Source organism: Haliaeetus leucocephalus, unplaced genomic scaffold (assembly GCF_000737465.1).
Source record: "Haliaeetus leucocephalus isolate CR32 unplaced genomic scaffold, Haliaeetus_leucocephalus-4.0 Scaffold484, whole genome shotgun sequence".
In the NCBI taxonomy this organism is placed as follows: Eukaryota; Metazoa; Chordata; class Aves; order Accipitriformes; family Accipitridae; genus Haliaeetus; species Haliaeetus leucocephalus.
Window position 1 is genome coordinate 2,298,469 of NW_010972920.1, and position 25,297 is coordinate 2,323,765.

General features: G+C 40.6%; 1 protein-coding gene across 1 annotated transcript in view; it reads right to left on the reverse strand.

Moving 5' to 3' along the window:
* Positions 1-922: 922 nt before the first annotated feature.
* The window catches only part of LOC104836838 (protein FAM47E-like), a 25,255-nt gene continuing 880 nt past the window's right edge, over positions 923-25,297 (reverse strand). Inside the window, exons 2-7 of the mRNA XM_010575592.1 lie at positions 9,426-9,798; positions 8,086-8,243; positions 7,234-7,384; positions 6,436-6,642; positions 4,580-4,729; positions 923-952 (exon numbers count right to left, since the gene is read on the reverse strand). Of these exons, the coding sequence (XP_010573894.1) occupies positions 923-952; positions 4,580-4,729; positions 6,436-6,642; positions 7,234-7,384; positions 8,086-8,243; positions 9,426-9,798 (1,069 nt within the window). The remainder of the gene's footprint in view (positions 953-4,579; positions 4,730-6,435; positions 6,643-7,233; positions 7,385-8,085; positions 8,244-9,425; positions 9,799-25,297) is intronic.

The window sequence follows — 25,297 nt, forward strand, 5'->3', positions numbered from 1 at the left end:
CTCCTGAAATACTGGGACAGAAACATTATGATGCACTTGCACAAACTATGACAGATTGAGGCTGAACTGGTTTACGATTTTAGGATCAGCTCCGCATCACTGAGCTGCTTCAAGGCCCTGTGAATCAGTGCAGGATCAATGTTTAAAAATCCAAACACTGCCTAAATCACCCTTGAAATTGCAATCCACAGATCAGAATTTTACCTCACCACTGCAACAAGTGCCTTCAACATAGGTTTGTCAGGGGCTAGTCATTCATATGCAAGGTGTCTGTCCTAAAGAAAAAACAATCTTGTAGAGGCCAAATTTTGAAGACTAAAAGAGTAAAGAGGACTGAGACATAAATTATTCTCATGTTACATCAGAGTTATGGAAAATGAACTCAAAAAAAAATCTTTTTTTTTCCCTCCTTCACGCAAAAAGATAGCTAATTCAAAAAAAATGCAAAATGCAACGGGAGGCAAAGAGACTCCTGCCATGTACTGACACAGCTATTAGTATTTCAGTGGTTAGGTACTAAGCTCACTGAAGTTTGTCTCAAAGACATTTTCATCTTGAAAGTCCTGGTGCTCACCAACCTAGGAGCGCTGTGATGTTAGAAGTTAGTGAGTCACGGTGAGGCTGCATTTCGTCTCCCAACACAGCTCTTCAGTTTACAGCCATAGGAACTTGCCAGTGCTTGGGGCTCTGCCTCTACTCCTGAACTGTGTGCCTAAACGTGAAGTTTCTACGTTTGTTTGTACATCCTGTTTTAGAGACAACGGAAGATTCACATTTACTCACAACAGGAATGGAAATCACCCTGCAGCACATCTTGGGAGTCCAGCAATGCCAGCACAACAGACTATTCCTGAGAAGCATTCAGGAAAAAGAAAATCAAAGCACAGACTATTATCCAAGCAGCTGTGAGCAAGTACTTTGCTTAGATAATCTTGGGCAGAGCAAACAGCCACTGGGAAACAAGAAAAAAAGTGTTCAGCAAACTCGCCACATGCTGTTCAGCTTTATAATAAAGCAGGATTCATTCCCCCCGTCTTTTGTCACAGAGAGAAGCCTATGCTGACAGCCCTGCCTACCCTTTGGCACTGGATTGTGTTAGCTGGGTTTTAAATGATAACTCAAAGCAACACAGCAAGTTAAATCAGGCTCTGAATCCTTACCTGAAGACCCGGACAGTAAAATAGGAGCAAGTGAAGCCTGCTTATCCCTGAGAGCATACTGGGGAGGGTCTGGGACCTTCTAGTCCAGGGAAGAGGATGCTAATGGACGAGGGAAACTCCCTTTGCTGGAGGTTGTCTTACATGCGCCAACAAAACCATGTCCTGCTTTGAACGATCAAGTTTTTCAGACTGTGCGGCCGCTACTTCAAAGTGGGATTTTTTTCGTGAGTCCTAATGTTGGGAGTAAGAATACCTCCCTTGGCGTGAACTCCTCTGTTTTGTTCTCTAATTGACAGTGGTGGGACAACCCTTCCCACTTGGCCTGGCAATACTTTCCTATAAGCTCCATCTTTTTCTTCACAGGTCAGGTTGGTTCTTTAGCTGCATTTAATGTTTCTTGAATAGTTCCTCCTAGTGCATTTAAGCTAAATGCATTTTGTCTCAAACTTGTACAAATACATTTGTATTTTACCTCCTCACAAAGTACTTGTAGACTTAATTCTTCCCACGTCTGTCCTCCTTGCCTAAATACCGTTCTGTTGCTTATGCAATGTTGAGTTAAAGAGGGATTTCTCACTAGTTTTTTTAGAAGTCCTTTTTAAAGCATGGAAATTTATCCTCATAATCCTGTTTCCAGTTTGACCAAAAGGTTTATTTAGCAGCAGAAACTACAGAACATATAAAAGCTGAACAAAACAAATCCTTGAGCTCAAAGACACTGTTTTACAGTAGGGAATTCAGCAAAGGAAGCAGCTTATGACCATAATCAACCAGGCAAAGCTGCAGTTTAACTCACAAATAGGCCAAAGAGCTATGGGACAGCCCAGTTCCTGTGCTTTAAAGGCTTCAGCTGTCTTTATTAGGTATTTTTGGTGTAGCAATATATAACAGGCTATGATTTTTAGTGGCCTCACTATATTAAGTCTACTTTTGTTAGCACAAGGTTTGTCCATGGTGGGATCTTTCTGCAGAAGAGTGTCGCTTTGTACACTCTCAGGTGGAAGGTTTCATTTTTTCAGTAGGTATGTAGATTGCAGCCAGTTATGCCTTAAGGAATTCAGAGATCACTTTTTCATATTCTGTAAAGCAGTAAGCACAATGTGGATGCTTAAAAAACAATAAGTTTTTTGTGGACCAGGGTCTTTGACTTAGCCAGCACGTTACAGCACAAGACATCATCAGTGTCTTCTAGCCAAGCCGAAGCACCGCTAAGCTAGCCAAGTGGTTTGTGCCTGGAATGTGGTAGTCCACATTCCATTGTCAAACTACCTGGCCATTTCAGAAGTAACTCAAAGCTACCTTTAAGGTTATTCTAATGGAAGAATATTCTTTTAGGAGCAGCTCAGCTACTAGCTTCTATTAATCTCAAGATAATTTAGAAATCTGTATTAATTCACGGTCACGAAAATAACTTCTCTTATTTTGTCGTATCTCTTCAGTCACTTTCTTGCAAGCTTTGGATGTCTCCTCTGGAGCTCTACTATCATTTCCCCCAGCCAGCATTTTCAGAAGGAACTGAAACAAAAGATTTAACATAAGCATGATTAACAGCCTCAAATGACTCTTAGAGAGCAATTGAAAAAAAGATGAAAATATGTAAAGAGAAAGGGTCAAAACTCCAGCGCATATATTGCTCAGTTGCAGCTGTTGCTTATGATATGAGATCAAACTCAGTGAAGTCCCTTCTTAGGCATTCCGAGGTTGAAATCTGTTTTGTACCCACAGTTAACATTAGCACTGGCTTCTGCACATGCTGATGGCACGTAAGAATGTCAGCCACGCAAGCTGCAAAGCTATGAGAGTCCCAAGCGTACATCAAAGTACCTGTTCACTTGCTCCCAGGATGCCACTTTGTATTGGTCCTTCACGTGAAGCTTGAACAGGGGGATCCCAGCACCACTTTCAAGACCCTCTGCTCAACAGAGCCCCAGCTGCCTTCTGAAGCCCCATTTGCAATTACACCAGTTCCTCCCCTCCAAAAGCTCCAACACACAGAAGAGAGAAGAAGCGGGGGTTCCTAATCTAGGCGGTTTTACAACCAGGACCTTGGGACAACACAGCAATAGCCACAAGCACATCAACATGGGGACACAGACAATACCCTCAGCAGATTCCCATGACTCACCCAAGGCTTTCTGTAGCCCTTTCTTTCCAGGAAATCCTTAAAGGCCTGTGTGCTGTGGAGCTGTATGACTTCCATCTCCTGAATTTATTTCCACGGTAGATGAAAATAAAACATTCAGATTTCATTTCTATGTACAGGTTCCACATGCCTAAAGAAACCACGCAGCGTATATCTGTCCAGCTCTCACGAAAACTTATCAACCAATAAGTATTTTAAATGCTAACAGCTCTAACTAGTTCAGATTTCATTTTCTCATTTCAAAGATATGAGGTTGCTTCGTGAATGTGAAGTTGATTTTAGCAAATTATAGCCTATGAACCTGTAATGTGATGTCCTGTGCTACACAAAGTCATTTCCACCAGCATCTTTGGTAAGGAAGGCAGGAAGGGTTATTCTTCATTATCCAAGTAAGCACACCTGCCCTCGATAGTCTGCAGTCTGTTCCCTGGAGGGGCTGGAAAAAATTAGGTGGATTATCATTCGACTGTAAGCTTTGCCTTTATTTTTAGGCAGCATTAACAAAACCATAACCTTTGCCTTTGTGTTCTTCTGAGCTCAGTTGTTCCCAGGCATCCTCTCTGCAAAAGTTCCTCTTTTGTTTTACAGACAGTGTTTCTTCATAAACCAGGAGTGACACTTGTCATCCAGCTCACCAGCCCTTTGCATGTGGCATGATTTTACTCACATGCAACTCCTCAGTTCTACTTTTGGAAGGACTGCCCTCTAGAGCATGAACAATATCTTCCCTTTTTACTGTGTAGTAAGTGTGAAGATGGAGTAGATCTTTTTTTATAAAGAGGAAACTAAACCTATGTCTGAGTAAACCAAGCAATTGAAGAACATGCCTGCTCTTCAAACTCCTAATAACACTTCATACCACAGCTGAATTCAGCACCTTTGTCAAGATAGGTATTACAGTCAAATAAAATCAAGATAGAAACACCCTAAAACATTCTGAGGTACCAATCGCATATGAATGCATTTCAGCCACATACGATACTATGAGCATTTAAGAGACTAGATTTACAACAGCTACTTCACCTAAATCTTGCTTATTTGCCTTGTAGATCTATTGTCCACATATAGGTGCCATGAAGCTGCAATCTAATCCAAGTGAATGAGCTTGTTTGAACCATGGATATCTCAGCTTGGATAACATGGTCTGTTCCACATCTGTTTGTGGCTGTCAGGCACAATACAGTACCCAGAGACATTCCCATCAGAAAATAATCTCTCATAGCTATGTCACAAAAGAACATTATCACTTTTTTTTTTTTTTTTACATTCACCATACCTTTTCAGACCAGTTCTTTGCATTCCCAAGGCTGTTGATTGTTGGCTCTGGAGCTTTTAATGGTTCATTAGCTTTCTGTTTTCTCCATGTTTTGGGATCAAGATACCACGCTCCGTATCTGATCTTCTCCCATTTTGTTTGGGAAAGGACCTGCAAAAAACCACTGTTGCAGTGTTCTTTCATCATGTTCGCATTTGTCCCTCATACCATAGGCAGTACAGAGACTGTCACAGAACCTGAATAACACCTCTGAAGAGTCTACCAGGGATGATCTTGTACCCTACAACTATACAGTACAAAGGTGGTGGCTGATGAGAACGCGTGACTAGAAATTTTTTCCCTTTTCCCCCCACAAAGGCAAACAGTATTAAAAGCTACTTCTGAACATCACTACCCTCAAGTCATCTGACCATTGTTTTGGTTTTTTTTTAAACTGGTTTTTGTGAGAACCTGGGAAGGAAGTCTGTGAGGTTCATACTTCGTGAGTCAGAGGCTCAACGAATGTTTTTTTATTTCAAAATCAAATTTCTGAACATGGAAAAAAAACTAGCTACAGGGTTGGAGAAATGCAAACTTTCAGTTAAGCCAGAACTGGCCCAACTTCCACCTCTTACCTAAAATCCTCTAGCAAACATTTTCCCTAAAACCCTTCTTAAGAAATAATAGTTGTTTAGCTTAAGTAAATTTTAAATAGAATTAATCACTCAGAGTTAATCACTTAGCATTAGGACTCAGGGGTCATAGCATAATATTGTGTGATTTGGTATATTATTCATTTAGCAATACCTAGCATGAGTAGCTACGTTTGCTGAAGCCTTAGGCCACAAGCTGTTAACTTTCACCTAGATTTGCTGAACTTTTACCTACTTAAGCAGAAGACCTACTCCTGAGCCAGCACAAACCAGAAGGTAAGGAGGCCACAACTGTCAGCAGAAGCTGCAACTCAAGAGGATAACAGCCTGCCTGGAGATGGTGAAGGAATCCAATAAGGTGTTAGATCGCAGCCCAGAATCACCATTGGACCAAAGGAACGCATGTGGGGTGGCTGCATAGATTGTAAAGTTATAATTGCCCAGGGATTTCTTTGTTCAGCGTCCCTCTCCAGAGGCACCCAGCTCGAGCTGGTTTTTTTTCCTGGCTGTGCCATTTGAATAAATTATTTTTTCATAAGATTTGATGCCTGAGACTCTGCTATGGGAAATGTAGGGTTCGAACTGCGGAGACACTTCTTTAACAGCCTCCTCCAGTTTTTACCTCAACCATATACGGCCTTTGAGTATGTATTCAATGATTAAAAGAAAATACAGGTAATGGGAAAGGTAGGGACTGGATGGTCATTGCCCTGTGCTTCAGCTTCTAGTTGTTGACACCTACACCAGTCCCTCTGCTCTCCTACATCAGGGCCACAGATACACTTGGCACTGAAGACTCCCTGAAGCTCCAACTGTAACATCTAACAAACCCCATCTTGAGATGGGTCAGACATGATGTCCTTCACCTAATCCAAAGCTCACACAGTATTCAACCATGTTTTTCTATTGATTTCATTGGCTTTGGATATAAGCAAAACCGCCAAGAATCCTTTAGTCTGACCAGCAAAGACTGTATGGTTGAGCCCTAAATAATACTCTTGTGCGTGGTTCTCCTATTTCACTGCACTGCTGCATGTAAAAAAGTAACCATTATGGAACATTTCCTTTTTCAACTGCACGCTGGATCCTTAAGATACAATTATAGAGAAATAACAAGTGCTCCCTGGAAAAAACAGGCTCCTCAATCATCTCCAGCAGGCACCCTCCCCCACAAACCATCCAAAACAATTAGAATTTTGCAAATGTAAATGTGGGCTCTTTTACCTTAACCTGGCAGGACAGGCTCCTTAGGTGATGAGAACTCCTGATAGCTAACTGGGGAGGTGAAATCTTCTGGCTCTTTGACTGCACTGCTTCTGCAGTGTTGAATTTCACAGCATGGAAAGGTGAAGGGACAGTGGCCTCCCTTTCACAGCTGGCGCTGAGCAAGCTCACCAGGGTATCTTCATCAATACTGCAGTTCCCTCCTCCCTGGAGCAATAACCCCAGTACAGTGTCAGAATGGGGAAGAAAGAAACATCTCATTACTAGTATTTTCTTGCACGCATTTCTCTCCCCGCTCCCCTCACCCCAGTCTATAGTACTATTAAACTCAGCATCACAGTTTCAGCTGATCTACAAGTATGCTCGCATTAGCATCATTACAGTGATGAGGCAAGCACAAAGTCAGCTTGGAACCAACACATAAATTGGTGTATTAATTTCAGATAAAAGGGGACTGCTCCAAGGTGAGGCAGTTAAATAGTAATTTGGACATGGATGGCTTCCCTGGGAAAAAAAAACAAAAAAAACCCAAAACCCCCAAAAAACCCAAACCAAACAACAAAACTTTCTGAATCAAACTTACTTAGCTGTATTTTTGTATAATGATACTTATACCTTGCTTTACATTTTGGTGGGGTGAGCCCTATTAGTCACAACAGGACATCAGAGCTGAGTGTCAAACAAGAAATCTTGGTTTTGACTTTGGCTCTCAGATTCACAAATCCGAAGCCACATTTTTACTTCTTAAGCCCAAAGACATTTAGCCTAAATGAAGTGATTAGGTTTTGGTTTACTTACCAAAGACATAACCCAGTCACAAAAATGCTTGGTTACTCGCTTTACATGTTCATCAGGGGGAATGAAGTCAGTTGGCATGGCCTCCTTTCCTCTTGCTGCTACCTTCTTGGAAAGCTGTGTACACTGGTTTTTGCCTCGAGACTCTGTGCCGCTGCAGATATTAATGCAGTACAGTCTGAGACACCTTTTGATTAGCTGCAGTGATAGCTGTCACCACACAGTCAGTATTAGACAACAGCTTAAAGCTGGATCCTGTGTTTGCACATATGCCTTTGGATCACCGGTGGTGCGGTTTACCACCGTACATTGCATGATTTTTGCAAGGAATAGCTTGAGCAATTTTAACCAGTTGCTAAGACCACCTTCACAAACAGAAGAAAGGGCTGTACCTGCTATATCTAACAGTGCAGTCCCAAGGTTTGGATGCAAGGCTTGAAATAACCTGCCACCTTCAAAATAGAAAATCCTAAAAAATTGAAGTTCAGAGCTGTATGTGCCCATCACTCTGCCTTTCTGCCATTATTAAAAGTGCTAAGGGAAGAATAAAGTGACACTGCTTATTTTGCCTTAGCTATTTCAGCCTGTAAAACTAACCACCAGTGAGGCTGCCTCCTTATGTTTCTGTATCAGTCAGAACTAATCCTCACTGGTCTCTGAACAGGTGATGGGATATCAATCAATTTGTCAGTATCATTGAGAAAGGCAAGGGAACTTATCTTTTAATGAAAACTACTCCCCTAATAGATTGATGTAAGTTTTAATTAAGTGCTTAAATTCCATTTTCCACTTATGAAAGAGAAGGGGGCATTTGGAGACATTTTTGTTGCTGTGTTCATGTTGTCCAATACTCACTGTACTCGTGTCTTGGCAGCTGTTACTCTGCTTTGCGTGTCCTCCATATGATCCAGCACCTCCTGAAGGGCTTGGTTCTCCTGTTCATAGTCATTGTAGCCAGACTTGCTCTTCAAAAGCATTTCAGGATCCGGGACACCACCAACCTCTCTTAAGAGCTAACAGCCAAGCAAAAAGACAGCCTGTGTTCAAAAATAACCTCATTGGAAGTCTGCTTGGGGGCTGTGGGAAGGACTGCCCAACATGCATGTCTCCTTGGGTCTACTAGCAGTTAAGGCAGTTCATAGTCCACAGGCCTCAATTTATATACCTTGTTCAAAAATCTGTAAAGCATTAATTGCAACTCAGGCTGTTTGCTAGATCTGTGAATCATGCTGAAATTCTAGTCTCTGCAATCTTCTATGGCAATCTGCTGTACCATATACAAAGTTTTCCTTCAGCTGCTTTTAAGTTTCCTTTCTTTCAGTACAATCCCTTGTTTCATCATTCCATTGCCCCAGCAACAGCAACCTGGGATCAGGGAGAGCTCTGCTGTTGCCTGGTCTCACAGAAGAGAGACCCAGCTCCCTTTTCTGAATTTTAAGGCTCTCCCAATGAACCCATCCATCATCTTACTGCATCCGAGCCTTAGGTGAGTATATCCCCTTAGACAAGGCTAAACAGTACTAAGGGGCTTCACCCCATCTTCTGTAGCATGAAGCCTGTCCCTTCCAAAAGTCTCCAAGCTCTCCCGTTCCTTTTGAGAGATACTACAAGCAAAAAGCTTAATTTTGCCACTGTATCTGGTCACTGTCCTCCATCTGCAACATCCAAACAAGCCTGTTCCAGAAGTTCCCATCCACACAAGAGACAAGGACCTGCTAGCTTTTGCTTGCATGAAGCAAAGAAAGTTGAAGAACTGGAAACTGGGAAAAGAGGATGATTCTGTAAACAGGCTGAAAAATAAAGGTAATGAGATATACTCTGCTATCTTGGGCATATTCCTAACTTATCAGTTCTGATTACATTTGCTTCCTGCTCTATAATGTCTTTTTGTATCAATGCCTGGTGATAGGTTAGCAGGTAACGCATCTTCTGTAATCTGTTGATGGCAGGCACTAGATTCCTCAATTAGCCCATTTGTAATATTGTTCCACAATTAACTTGCTGACAATTTGGACCTACCGTCTAAATCTAAGTTACCTTTAATATTAGTTGCCTTCTTTTTTCTTTGGAAAGAAACACAAGTTGCTGTGGTGTTTTTTTTTTTTGTAATTGACCACAGTAGCTGCGTGCTAGGTTAGCTTCCTGTTCCAACTCTCCCAAGAAACAATGTTTAAACAGGACTACAAAATCATTACCTTTGCGGAGATACTTTTTTCCAAGCTTGGGTAGAGAATCAAGGGTTGCTGGTTCAGACAGCACTCTATCTGTGCAACATAATCCCTCCTGGCTTGCTGCAGCAGGCTGAGCTTGGAAAAAGAGACTTGTGTTTTGGCACACTTCTTCCTTTTCTTCCGTGGAACTGTGGACAAAGATTTCAGTGTGCGGTTTTGAAGGGTAATTAAGACAGGCCGCTTTCTACCGTACACAATCATGTTATCAGATGAAGGAGGAAAGCCATCTCTGAAGTCATCTAGACCTTTTTTCAGGAATATCCAGCGCTGACCATTAAGGGAGTCTGAGAACCTCAGTCTGCTTTCTCGAAAGTCCTTATAAGACATTTTCTCCCTTCTGTAAGCAAATTACATTAAGCAGAACTTAAAGGCTGTATTCTAATCAAAAAGACTCGAGTACATTTAGAGTACAAGTGGATATTCAACTCCAAGCATGTTTACCCACACTGGCCAGCAGTTTGCTGCTACTCAGCTTTTGAGAAAAGCTTATAAAACACTGACTTAATCTGTATGAAGGACACCCACCAAACACCAGCATTTCCAGCTCTCAGAAATCCTGGCATTTCAAAAAATTGTTTTTAAATAAAAAATTGACAATGTTATAGATCTTCTGTTTTGAGACATTTATTTTATACATATGTATATTACTTCAATGACATTAAAATATTTCAAAGCTGTATGTTCAAGATCACCAACGTTCCTTATGAATGCCTCATTTCAGTTGACCACAACTTTTCCAGCTTTCAGCCACGCCACATTTCATTTGTGGCCTACCAAATTAGTTTAATGTTGCAAGAAGGACTTAAGAGTTGGTAGCTGAACCAACCTTCATTTTCCAGAGCTTGCAGATACAGTGTCCAACCTGCTGTTTCCAAGGTGGCTCAGGTTGTTGAAGGGGACACTGGTAGGAGGCTGGCCATGGCAGCCTGGAGCAGGCAAACTGGAATAAGAGACCCTCTGACTGTTTGCTGAAAAGGTCAGAGGCTGAATTAACTCCCAGGTGGCAGCGATTTTTATCTCCAAACAATACCTGAGGAACCCCACAAGCATGGTAATGGAGTGATTTACAGTTATGAAACTCATTTAAATCCTCTTTGATCTGTAGGGATTAAATGCAGGACAAGAAAGCAGTGACTTCATATTTACTATCTTCCCCAGAACAATATTGTCTATGCTATGGGAAGGTAGAGACTCAGCTACAAATCTAATGGCAAAAAACAATACAGGCATCACAAACTCCCAGCCAGTCTGCATTTTGCACCCTACTTTCCTCTGTTTCACTTATTCTTCGGATGCTAGCAAGGCATTTCTTTTTTCTGCCAAATGATTCAGCAGCTGGGAAGTCTGTCTACAGTAAGTGCTGAGATCCTGCCACAAAGCCATGCACAAGCTAGTTTAGATTCCTCTCTAGTAATACATAGCCAGATCCAGAGATTTTCAGCTATACAGCACAGGTGGATATTTCTTTCCAAATGCTCTGGGTTCAGGTGCTAAGCAGAGCATCCAAATCCTGCTGCAAAAATGCCACCACAGCCACCTCTGCAGGAGCAGCCAGGCCTAGGAAGGGCAGTGCACACATGCCTATTGCACACTCTTTGTCTTTGTGTGCATTTCTGTCAAAGCAACACGGCCCCGGACACTGTGGAGACATCTGGTCAAGGCTTTATCTTTTTAACTACAAACATGAGCTAATACTTAGTCCTAATGACTGCTACAGCCCTGATAATACCTCCATCTTTGGTCTGTCTCCTGAAGTATAAGAAGGTTCTGGATACACAGCACAAGTTCTTGGGTGCCCAGGTGAACTCTATGGCTCCTTGTCTGCAAGACTGTTAAGTCCCCACTTTTAACTGATCCCGTCTTTTACCTGATTTTACAGTCACAAATACCATTTACTTAGCAGACTTCCACTTGTTAATATCCCCTCCAGAGCTTGGAGCAGCTGCCTGACTTGAGACAGAAACCAAACTGAAGCTCAAGAAGTCTTCTGTTGCTTCAGGCCAGCCTGCCCACATTCTGATGTGCTGTTGCTCACTCTTGACTTGCTCTCACATCCACAGAATTCACTTCTTCCACCTAGATTTCATGGTTTAAGTTGTACGTGGTACTACCAGGTCAGAGTGCCCACCATGCTTGTGTAGGTAGTTTCTTTTTTACCTCAATTGGCTTAAATGATCAAGTGGCAACTGACAGGTATCTTAAATTGCTACTTTCAGTGCCTTAGCAATATAGTCCTTGCTTGCTAAAGCATAACAAAAGTGAATAGCCTCAAAAGTTTGTGTAAGAGGACATCAATGTACTTGCAATATCACACATTTTATACCGAGTTACTCAGGAATTGCTTAATCCAGAGGCAAAATATGTTCTAAGAAGGTATGATGAAGAACTGTAAACAGTTCTAAGTACCTACCTGATATTTTACCGCTCCGACAGTGAAGATACCATAGGGAAAAATAACATCTTACTCTGCCTTAACTGATGTAGAGGAAGTTACCTCCACAGCACTCTGCAAGAAAATTTCCAGATAATCAGAAAATGTGAAAAATCTGCAAGAAAATCTGTAGCAGCTAACACTTCAGCAGCGTTGCTTCAGACAAGCAAAGCACTGGTTTTAAGTCCCTACTGGCATAACACACTAGGCATGTTTGCAGTTGGTTGTTGTGGAAACCAGATTCACAACTCATTATCTGCCTAGAGCAAAGGCTTTCTTCACACACAGAAACATGCAGAGAACTCCTGGGGACTGTGGAGAAAAATATTGGAATTAAGGCAGAATTTTATTTTGTCACAACATATATGCTTATCTTTTCAACACCAGCACTTATTTATGACTGAACAACCAAAGTCTTTCTGCTGCTGAAAGATGATGCAATACACTGTTCAACATGCCTTTACTAAGTGTTCTTTAACATTGCTCTCCAAGAAAAATCAGAAGCAAACACGGGTCATCTCTGGTTGTGTCTCTTAACTTCTTGTGGGTTTGAATGATGACACATACTGGTAGATGAATTCAAAAGGAATGACTTGGGACAACTAGAGTACACTGGAGTAGCTCTCCTTAGCAGCCTGTGGAATATATTCTGCTAATTCCTCATCCCATTCTCATTGCCCTGCCCAAGCATATTGGGTAATTTCTCTGCACACTGGAAGCTCAAATGAAAGCATTTACATAGGTGGTATCCCAGTGCCTGTACTGGGTTGATATTCTTTCTGGGATTGATATGTGTTTATGCACCACAACATGCAATCCCTGCCACAGTATTGCTTTCTTCCATGCCACCCTGGACAATAAGAAAACAGTTAAAATCAAATTGAGCAGCACTTCAAGGCAGCTCAGTGCAGCCTTTGGTTGTTACTTCTTCAGTCATACTGAAAAAGAGTGAGCACTCACTGGAGGAAAGGGAGTGATTTTGAGGCAGTCTGCTTTAAAGTGAGCACTGATCTACACCTCATACCAAAGCACTAGCACACTGAGGTCGAATATTTTGCTAGTCTCCAGCAGCACATCAGGCAGCGGGGTACCTCTGTCTTGGGCTGTAACCCAGGGAAGGCAGAGCCCAAGTGTGACCAGAATGACTTTTCCTCAAAGTTGCAAGGGTGGAGGAAATAGAAACTTCTAAGTCTAAAAAGCAAGTCTGTGAGAAAGGGTGAATGGTTAACGCTTAGATAATCAAGTGGTCACTTTGTTTGGCCTCAAGAAAATACACATGAAGAAAGAGACTAGATAAACAAAGCTGAGACTGTTTGGCACATTGTGTGTATATGCACACATAGACAGAGTTAATAGATGTATTTACAGAGTAGGTGAGAGAAACAATGAGTCTCAATTCTCAGTGGTGAAATCCCAGCATGCCAGGTCCTAGTTAAGCTAGTATTTAATGAAATTATATATAGCTATATAGACGTAGTTAGATTTACTTAAATATTTCTCTTGCCTATTCAGTTAATACTGGATTATTTTACACAGAGCAGGACAGTTAGCCTGGAAGAGACAGGTGGAGAGTTACCTTAAAATATACCAGAACCCCATGGCTCAGAGACTGGTGTCTCACTTCATTTGCCTGAACGTGGCAATCTAATGCTCACAAAGATGGTTCACAGTGCCAGTAGACACATAACAGGGACTGGGAGAAATCTGTGCCACCCTGCCCTGGCTACTGTAAGCCAGGTAGGACACCCACAGATATCTAAGCTTGTCTAACTAAATTAAGCCCCAACTTTCAGCTCCTGTCCTACCACACCTTTCTTGATTTAGGACAGGAAATTTTTTGCTTTATGGAAAGTTTACAGACATAAAAACAATGACAAACATAAGTCTTCCAAGTATTTTTTTTTTTTTATAAAACCCCCAGTATTGGGGCTTGTAGCACCAAAGCCTACTCTCTGAGATGGTGTCGTGGTTTAACCCCAGCCAGCAACTAAGCACCACGCAGCCGCTCACTCACTCCCCCCCCATCCAGTGGGATGGGGGAGAAAATCAGGAAAAGAAGTAAAACTCCTGGGTTGAGATAAGAACGATTTAATAGAACAGAAAAGAAGAGACTAATAATGATAACACTAATAAAATGACAACAGTAGTAATGAAAGGATTGGAATGTACAAATGATGCGCAGGGCAATTGCTCACCACCCGCCGACACCCAGCTAGTCCCCGAACGGTGATTCCCTGCCCCCCCCACTTCCCAGTTCCTAAACTAGATGGGACGTCCCATGGTATGGAATACACTGTTGGCCAGTTTGGGTCAGGTGCCCTGGCTGGGCATGAGAAGCTGAAAAATCCTTGACTGTAGTCTAAACACTACTGAGCAACAACTGAAAACATCAGTGTTATCAACATTCTTCACATACTGAACTCAAAACATAGCACTGTACCAGCTACTAGGAAGACAGTTAACTACATCCCAGCTGAAACCAGGACAGATGGTTTACAATCTGTCCCAACAAAAACAGGTGAGAACATATCAACAACTGACCGAAGAGCATAAATCCTACAAGAGGTCTCAACATATTCATCCAGAAAATGGCTACTCTAAGCCAGGTTACTTCTGAGGTAGAATAATGACATTTATTGCTGACTGCAGCTCTGCTGTCTCTCTCCAGCTATCCAGCACAACCACTCACTACGTTTTTTGACTGTGGGGTGTGTTTCCTTTGACAGGCACAAGCCAACAGCAGATTTCAGTGAGCCTGTCATAGGGACACTCTTAGACTAGTCTTCCTTAGAAGGAGGGATCAATCTTTAAGTTAAGATTGTACAAATTTTGGCTTATGTTCACAAAGGAAACTTATCAAGAAAGATTCACGGTAGGATCAGGAAATATTCTTGCTTTTTTGCTTCTGCTTTTCCTGACTTCAGTCACGAAGAGTCATTCTGGATCATGACCCAAACTAAGGACCACAAGTGTGCAGCCTGGTTTGCGGAAACAAGATTACCAGGCTGGGTGGCCTTGCCAGGCAGATGTAGCAGCCTTGCGAGGACTGGTGGAACCTCCCAGTTGATGCTGTCGCTCCCAGGGAAGCTGTTCCAGATGTGCAAGGGAGCAGGACATCCTCACAGACAGACAGTGGGGATCTGCCTAGAAAACCCCATGGTGTAGTGTAAAGCTTTCTTTCATTAGTCAAGTGCAGTGAAATCTATCGAGGTACCCAATGGAAAACACAAGGGTCTGAAGGTGGAAATTTTTAAAATGATTTTTTAAATACAGCCAGGTTGTTGTCTTGACTCTTATTTCTCTCATCTACAGCTCACATGTGCACTGCTTGCACTGAAGACAGATCCATGTATTTCCAGGGGCTGTTGCAACAGAGCAGATGACTAAAAACTCTGAAGAGCGCATTCCTGCAATATCTCTGTTATGCTGAAACTAGTAAGAAGGAAGTCTGTACCAAAGCAAACCACCCAGACATAACAATGCTTTAAAGTATACATTCATGTAATGTGTGCTTCCCATCAAAAGAACACAAAGTCATTTACCTTTTTGCCCTTTCTCTTCCTGTCAAGTCCTTCATTTCTGCACAGTGCAGAAAAACAAGGAAATGCCCTGGAAACCCTGTTGTGTCTTAATAAACAAGACTAATAAGCCTTTCCCCTTTCTTTGGTGAAAGAACACACCCCACCTTGCACACCAGGTGGCAACACTGGTACAGATTTGCCCAACTGCAAGAATGATGCCAGCCTTTTCCAAAGGATGGTGCTCTTGCATAGCATCTGGCATGTTAATTATCAATCCCATGCTTACTGGAAAGCTTGAAATACAGGGACCAGGAATGGAATGCAGTCAAATTGAACTAAGTAAATAGTCAAAGCAATTTACAGAACACAGCACTGACAGGTAGTGTCTTATTTCCTTTTTCTTATGACAGCATGACCACTGAATAATCCTGGAAAAGATGCCTGAGCAACAAATCTAAAGAAGGGTTGAGTATCACAGAGGTAGGTAACAAGAATTCCTTTCATGCTTTTACAGCCAGAAAAGGCAAGTGTGCAATGGAACTTCAAAGGATTGCAAACTCACGGTTTAAAAAGCATTGTTTTGCTCCTCAGATCCTCCAGATGCTTGTAATTGTTAAGACACACATAAATATACCAAAACCTTGGAATACCGTAGACCTCCAAACCCTGACTGACAACTGGAATCTAGAAACAAGACAGTTCTAGATGATAACATCTTGTTTTAATTAAGCACATGTAGGGCCTGAACACACTGGGTTAAAATCTTTAAATTGTTGAATTTCAAACCCATCTCAAAACCTGAAAACTGAGTCAAATTGTACATATGAGCAGGTTTCTCATCCTGAATCTGAATTACAACATGTGCACTTACTGCCCCTCATTCTAACAAGTGATGCTAACTTGGATTGTATTTTTAGGTTAGATAAAATCAGACATTGGATTCTTTTCTTACTGAAGTATTTCCACTCTTGTTTGCAGCAGCCAGACTAGAAGGTAGACTTGTAACCAAGTATATAGACTCAGTAAATAGGGAGTGCAATCCAAAAAGACACACTGAAAAGGTTTCCATTAGACATAAGACACCTGGGGATTCTCTTATTCATCAAGCTGATGGTAGAGCTTAGGAATAATGTACAGCACAGCTTTAAGACAGCTGTCACTCCTGGTCACTAACAGCTTTTTTTAAAACAAGGAAAAAATTAAATCACAGATACATCTCAAGTGTTTGTCTGCATGCCTAGCTTGCCACTCACAGTTAAGAGTCTGTGGCTTTTACCATATATGATGCTTCTCACACCAAGCAAACACTTTAAAGGGGACAGCTCTAACTTAATTGGGAGGGGTGAGGAGGATGTTTACCACACCTCCCCTGTGCTCACAGCACCCCACTAACATTTCTTGAACTGAGTTCTCAGCCTTCTCAACAGAGCAAGTCCGTAGTCAATGGCCTAGTTGCAGAGAAGGCTGTTACTTAGCACTGGTCCTGTGTAAAACAGCTGTTGAGCATTTCTAATCTTCAAAAAGGATGTATGGAGAAATGTTTTCCCACATTTTGGGGCAAGCTTTGATATCCTGAGGCTGCAATGGAACAAAAACCTAAGAGGCTATCTTTTTTACTCTTTCAGCAGTTAATGAAACTATATTAACATCTTGGATCAAAGAGTGAACAAAACTGCTCAAGGCATTAGCAGACATAGCACTCAGGATGGAGGATTAGCAAGCTTTTCCAACCATTGCTTCAATGCTGAAAGTACTTTTTTTTTTACAGCCATCATGTTTATACAACACAAGAAGGGCTTGAGAGGTGTGGAAAACCACTTAGAAAGGATTTGCAATTGCTTGACTACAACTTAGAAAACTGTCACTTCAGCACTATACTGCCATCAGCTAGTTTTGGCCAATGTTTTTGTAAATCAAAGACTTAAAACTCAGCTATGAAGTATAGTCTGAGAAGGTAAAGTTGGAGTTGTTTTCCACTTCTACTCTGTAATCCTCATAAGACATTAAAGGGTATTCATTTGAAAACAATACTATTGTATTCAAACAACCTTTAGAAAAAAGTTTGTCATTTCAAACAAGTCTTTGCTAGTTGGGTACTACTACTACTCAGGATATACTGTTTTTGACTTTTAAAAATGGATTTGCAAAAAGCTTACTGCCTTCAGATGGTTCAACACAGTGATACATTTGTGCTGCCAGCAGAGGAATGCCACCACATGCAAAGCTAAGACTGAAAATCCTCTAGTGCCACACAGATTGCTTTACACCAGCAAAATCAACTGGGAATGTTATTCTCCCACTAGAGCTGCAAATCAAGGCTATTATTCTAGCACCACCCTACTTTGTGGAATAAGAAGACACAGTTACTATGTCTCCATCTGCAAATTATTTGTGAGTCTGTAACATAATCCAGAAATAAATATTTGTGTTGGGCTTTGAGACTTACTTTTTTTTCTAAAAGGAGAAGAGCACTGACCCTCTTCTCAATTACAGAAATTCAAGAATTAAGTCCCAGAAAACAAATTCTGTGCAACAACTGAAGGCCAAGAAATCACATAGAATTTAAGTGAGATGTTAGGCATCAAATACACTATAGGAATTTAAGTAAAACGTCCCAGACATTCTGAATACTCTACAGCTCCTGATGGGATAGAAACAGACAGGGGCTGACTGCAGCAAGGTAAGCAGTATTTTTCTTTTTTTTCCATTATTGCAGTCCAGTACAGAAGTGCTTTTGCCAAATCCATCTAAGGGCTTGCAGGCTCTGCTCCTTGCAGGAGGAACCATTCACCTTAAAAGCTCATTTAACACAAAAGCACCAGAACAAGCATTCATTACATAAATAACCACTGACCTGGGTAACGTGGTAAGATAGAGAGAAATCTAGGTCTGGACAAAGCAGGAACCCATAGCTGTTCATCTCTAAATTCCCAACCAATAATCACAAGAAATTTTACTCCATCCATGAACACTGCAACCACAAATACTACTTAATTAATTAAAAAAATTAGAAAAAAGTAATTTGAAGAGAAACATATTAATGCATTAAGAGTGACCTAGATACCATCTTTCCTTCTTTTCTTTAGTTTTTAATACAATCCAATTTTCTGATATACCATAAGAAGAAAAAACAGTGCTTGAAATTGAAGCATTTGGGGATTATTTTTTTTTAGGACACAGTCAACCCATGCATCAACTAGGCACAAAAGGGAAAACTTTAAAAAGTTATCAAAGAAAAAAATTTTACAAGAAACTTCCTACATATTTTTTTCCATACTTAAAAATTGTTAAAAAAAAAGGAAAGAAAGCCCAAGTTTGTTTTCTGTGATCCCAACAACAGCTACCCTCATGTTTTGGAACTTTATATGAAAAAAAAGAAATTTTTTTTTTAAAAATTTTGTTCTTTACCTTGTATTAAGTATAAACCCCAAAACACTTGAGGTCATAATCCTCAAGAAAAAAAAATAAAACTTATCCAGTTCAAAAACTAACTCAAAATAAAAAAAATATTTTTCATTCTGTAATACTACCAAAGGGTTATTTCTGCAGAATTCCCTAATACATTAACTAACCCTACTCACAACAAATGTGTGATCTGCTCTGTAACTTCCTTCCAAAAAAACCCTAAAAGTAAAACTTGCATTTTTTTCCTTATTACAAAAAATAAGTCTCACTAAGAAATAACACACCACCCCCACCCCCCCCAAAAAACAACAGAAGGTAGGCCTTTCCCATGTGAATTTAAGCATTCCTGGCTTGATTAGCTCACAGAAATTAGACCAATGAGTGAGCAGGAGGGAACAGGCTTAGGATATAAATGCTCACACGGGGGACTTTGATGAATAAGTTCTTTGGTTTTGTTTGAAGGCATCAAAAAAATAATAGAAGACTTCTTAGTTTTGTTTGACTATAAATAGATTTCTTAAATTTGTGCTTAATTTTATGGTCACTGAAAGTTAGGTATATGGAAAGTATTTTTAATGTTTTGTGTTATTAAGAAAAAACTGCAAAGCAATGAACTATTAAATGTTATAACAATTTAACTTTTGTCTTTATTTAATAAAAAGTCTTAAAAAGCAATATTGAGGTTTTTTTAATTGAAAATAGTCTAAAAGAAAATATTTTAAAATTTCCTAATATATATTAATTGTTTTAGTGTTTCATAATATGAAAAGCAGTTGAAGTATAAATAAAAACTTTTCAGGCAAGCTGTTTTCAGATATGGTAAGTCTACTTATTGCTTTTCAACTCAAAAAATCCCAGGTTTTTCATTTTAGTTTCTCTAGTTCTATGCAGGAGCAATCACCTATATATAGGTGATCACAACTATAACATTGTTTCTACAGAAATATTAGGAAAAAATTCATTGTTTATGTTGTCAATGTTTTAAAATAATATGAGTAAAAATGGCTTTTTTGCATGGTTGCTTCTAACAACACAATTACTCTTCAATTTTATCTTAAGTGTTATATTTTAAGTCAGTGACTTATTCCAGTGTTAGAGGAGTTTAGTCTTAAGTTTACCTGTTTTTTGACTGTTAGTTTAAAGAACAGCTGTGTAATTCTGCTTTATTTTTACAAAACCTTGTTCTATGATGAGATATGAGTTAAGGGTGCTTAGATGAGGGTTTCCCAATGCAAGTGCAGGAACAAGCAATTTATTTTGTCTGACTTCAGGATTATGCTGAAGTGTTCAACACAGCAGAGATGCTTAAAAGCAGAAGCGAAGTGTTGTGGCAAGATGCTAATGAAAAACCTAATGAATCAATGGTAATGTAATTATATGAAATATTCAAGTATATTTTTGAATAGTAGAATGCTTTCTTTTGTCCTAGTGAGTTAACAGCCTATATACTGGTTCTGCTCTTATCTTTGCAGTCATCTCAGGCTCAAACTGAAGTAAAGACCACTTTCTTGATAGCTGTGTAAGCATTTAAGGGATCATGTACTCTTCATGCTCTAATTGGTATAATTGAGGTACAGCATAGCCTACTGTCCTGGCTTAGACTGTCCCTTTTAAAATTGGCTCCATCAAAGTGTTAGGAAGGAAGAGCAGGTGGCAGAAAACAGACGATTTTCCCCTTATCCTCTAGAGGATAAAGCTTCTTAATCCTCAGATCCTGGATTTTGCCAGACAGGCACCTCTGCATGTGGTAGCAGTAGGCATTCATGAGAAGGAAGATATTCATGGAGGGCTTTCTGGCAGCTTGATAGTTAAACTTCTCTTGATTGTTACCAGTGGTAGTATGCAGCCCTTCAGGCTTAGGCTATGCTCTAGGGAGTGTCTGTACTTGATGTAAGTGAAAATTTGTTAATTCCCCTGTAAATGGGTGCTGAAAAGAAAGGATTAAATGTCTGTTATGTATATTTTTTGCACTAGGACTTTGAGTGGGTGACCAGAAGAGATGTTAGACTACCATTTCAAGTGTACAGAGTCCCTGCCAGCAGCAAGTGACCATGTATTTCCCCATCAGGTCTGCACAACTTTCTGACCAAATGCTGAGGCTGTACTTTATTTTCAGTGCTAGGATTTTACTGGTACCTGCAACATCAGTGGTGCCTAACAGCTGGAGCATGTCTTGGCAGGCATTGTGCATGGATGTGCTTCCTACACAGAAACCCAGCTGTTTTAAGGGGTTTGGAAGAGCCAGAACTAACCTGAAGCAGTAGCTTCAGGTGGCCACTGGCATCCTGTTAGAAAATATGTACTTAGGTGGTTACAGCTGGCTGTGATACTCTTACCATCATGATGAAAAGCCTTTTAGTGAGGAAAGTCTTGACTCACTTGAAAGGAGAAGTAATATTTGTAATTTTGGACCCTTAATAATGCCATGTTTAATCCTTAATTTTATTTTGATACTCAATATCTGGCTGTATATAAGACTAATTATTGGATAGAAGTTCCTTAGTAATGGTTTATAAGCATACTATATAAAGTAATTATTAAAATCTTTGTTTTATGGTGTAAATAAGCAGTTACCTAAAGGAAATATAATAAGCTATACAATTGAAGAGCTAAGCTTTCTACTGAATTGTTTTAAACGTACACTAAGAAAAGATGCTGAACATGAAAAGTTTTTGTCCTTGTTGAGGTTTCACATTTAATGCTGACCATTTCCATACACTCATTTGATATGTATTATGAAATCATCTTGCCAAAAACAGGAGGGGGAGGGAGTACCACTGCTAAGGAGTTGTACACAGTGTCCTTCTGCACTACTCAAGCCAGAATCTGTCTTCCCTTACCCTGCATCATAAGGGTGTGAGGAAAATAACTTACAGCTGTTAATTACATGGTGAACGGCTGGGGAGGGAGTGACAGTGCAAGTGTGAGCTATTAATATTCAACTGCTCTCTTCGTTAGAGCAAGGGTGGCTGAGTGTCATTGCCCATGTGTTATGGGTCTGGCAGATTAAGAGGAAAAGGCAAGGTCAGGGGGGATAAGCAGTATGTGGTACCACAGATGAATTTTTTGCTCTTGCTCCTATTGCTTTGTGTTTGGTTAAATTAATCAGGGTGTGTAGCTCTCATCAGTTGTCCTGAGCCATAACAGTGGTTGAGCACTGTTCATATAGAAGAATACTCATTCTTGCTCTATTCAAACTGGGACTGACTTGACTTGCATCTGGTCCATCAGAGCTGGCCCCAGGTGTTAGCCCCTTGCCCAAATCCTCCCATCTTTTCCCAGGGAATATGCTGCATGTAGAGAAGCATCCTGATCTCTTGTGCATTGCTGCTTACTTCTGCCAAACCCTGCCCCTGTAACTACCAGAAGGGTCTAGTGTCAGCTCCTGCTGCGCATGTCTAGCCTTCAGATGGGGAAAGTGAGTATGTTACATCCTCAAGGAAAAGATTAGATATACCTTGCCTATAGTTTCAGGCTGTCTGTACAAGCAGGTTTGGTGATGCCATCATCATTTACCACACCGGGGTGAATGAGATCTAACCCCTCCTGATGGGAAGGAAGATTAGCATGCAAGTTTCATGGTGCTTTTATGAAACAAGCTAAATCCCTGTGTTGTGGAGTCTTTGCAGCACTGATCTGTTAGAAGCTTCTGTCCAGGTTTTTCCTGTTAAGGGGGTTCATGTAAGAGAAGAGTTGCTTTCTCCCCTCAAAAGCTTAGCACCTCTGTTGCTTGCCCTGTGGTAGAGACATGATCAGTACAACTGATCATTGCCTTGGAACAGCTGTGTACATAAGTAGCTCATTGGAGCTCGATGCAAAGTATTTTATATCAATAACATAATTTCTATTATAAGTCTGTGAAGTTTTACCAAGATCGAGAGTAACTTAGCACTGCTGAGGAGTAGGAATAGTAATACTAGTGTCAGGCATCATTTTATTTGTATACCTGGCACACATGTGACCCATTCTCAGTTTTATTTAGCCCACTGTCAGTGAAGGGGATTAAGCGTATCCCTAGAAAAGCCTTTAAAAGCCAGCTTTGTTAGAGAGCTAGCAACACTTTCTGCTTTCACAGCAACCTCATATCAGTTTTATTAGCCCATTCGTTCAAGCGAAGAGATGGTGACTCTTCCCAATGGCTGGGTGAATCTCTTCCCCCCGCAGCCTGCTGCCCAGGTATGGCTCATCTCACCACACACAAAGCACTCTGATCTGCAAAGGCAGTACTCCTCCTATGGATGAGTGTGACCCTGTTTTGGCATTTTAAACCAGAGGTGAATTGTTAGCAGCAACCATGGACCATGCTTTTACATGCTTAGTCCTCAAAGGTACTTTGATTCTTAATCTTCAGTATATTTCAACACCAAATGAAAGCAAGTACTCAAACCTACAGGAGAAGAGCTGACTGAACAGTTTTGTTTCTTTTTGCTCCTCTTTTTTTGGCAATGTAAACTGGTCCCTTCCTAAGCAGCATGGAAAGTGAAACTGGTATGGGGTTTTCTTTTTTGATTGTTTGTTTTGACAAGTGAGTGGCTTCATTGAAAAGGGAATCCATGAGGTCAGGTGTCTGCTAGGATCTCTCCTCAAAGTGTGTAGTCCCTACTTTGTTTGGTAGTACATTACCCCAGACAAGTAAGTATGGAGTAGGGAAAAAAGCTTGGACTATAAATATATGCTGGGAAAGATCTGCATAGTTTTTTTCCCTGACTCTGGGAAGTATTCAAGAATACTACTGAAGTGTTTTTATTCTGACCACCATAAATAAAATATTTGTTCTTGTTTTCTGCTCCATGCTTGTGATTTTCACTGTAATTCAAGGTAAGAGAATTTAATGTATTTGTAGCACTGATCGAGGCTGATTTGTATTTTATGATGCTTCATAGAACTGTAAAGTTTGGTTGAAGACATGTAAATGAAGAATTAATGCTTCACTGTTAGGCCTAAAGCTGTGGTTTCATGTAACTATTCCTAGGGCAAGAAATCAGGTTAACGAGGTGCTGATCTCTTCACCCCACCTTTTCCCCCATATATAACTTGATTGCTTGGCCAGCCTGTGACCATAAATAGAAGTAATTGTTTTTGTAGGAAGACATAGGAATGCAGAGATGATGGTAGGGTGAGGTATTTTTTTAAAAACTAGTTTGTCTGACAAATGACCTGTAAGTTTAAAGTCTAACTTAGGTTTAAAAGAAGCACTGTATTTGTCATGTTATTTCCTGCATGCATCTAGGCGCCTGGTGAAAAGGCAGGGCACCTGCCTCATCAGTCACGAATATGGAGCAAGGTCTATGTTGGAACTACCCATTTTTTTTGGAAAAAGATAAGGTCTCTGGGGTATCTTTTTTCTAGGGAACTTGTATTCCCAGGGAGCAGAGTGTCTCTGCATCTAGAAAGGTTCCAACTTTTGTCCAGCTTTTATAAAAAGTTTTTATAAAAAATTGGTCTGTTTCTCAACAGTGCTGCCTGTGAACGTATTGAGATGATGCAAGTATAGACATTACCTTTGCAACTGCATATATTACATAAGAAGTGTTGAATATGGTATTTGGTTTAGAAAAAAACAACAACAAAAAACAACTTACAGGCTGGGCTTTGAAAGCTACTGGGGTTTAGCTGGGTTAGAACTGATAAAGCATTAGCAGGACTTTATGTTTTGTCATTAGTTATTCTAGTCAGGGAACTTGTTACAGAGTTGGAGCCCCAAGGCTCCATATCCAATCATTGATATGCTGAATATGCCCTGCCAATACCTAGTGTAGGACTTATTTTCTTTGGTTTGATCATTTTAGTGCAACAGTGATGCGAACAGCATAGAGAAGATGCTTTTGGACACCAATTCTAGGCAGGTAAAAGCCCTGCTGAAGGCTTTCTTCATAAACAGGAACTCACTTTTTTTTTTGTAAGTTCTTTTCTTACTAGTCTTGGGCTCACTTGAAGAGTTCACTTCATCTTCATGTCCCAAAGATCTACTTCGGGCTGCAGGAACCCTGGGCACTCCAGCTGGAAATCGTATTATGAGGGCAAACCTACCCAGGCTGCAGACCTATCCTTTGCCCTGGGCATGGCACGGGGTGCAGTGAATAGACCAGGCTTCATGGTACTCCTGCATGCTGCTCATGGCTGTGTGAGTCAAAACACTGCGTTGTTTTAAAGTGCTGGAGCGCGGAACCAGTGCTGATGGTGTTCTTTGCTTTGCATGCTTGGGTCTTGGCAGGTTGTCTGTGCCGGTGATATAGAGAACGAACTGCTTATTGCTTAATGATCGTCTCTCTGTAACTTTACATACCAAGGACTGGTGTTTGTCAAGGATTAAGCCTGTCAGAGACTGGTACTTGGGAGTGATGAGCAAGAAGGAACCATGAGTGATCACAAAACTTAATTAAATGTTTGATGAACTTATGATCTTGTCAAGAAGGCACAAGTAGAGGCCTTGCTTGAATAGATAGGGCCAGAAAAGATAAGAACTCCTGCCTTTGTTC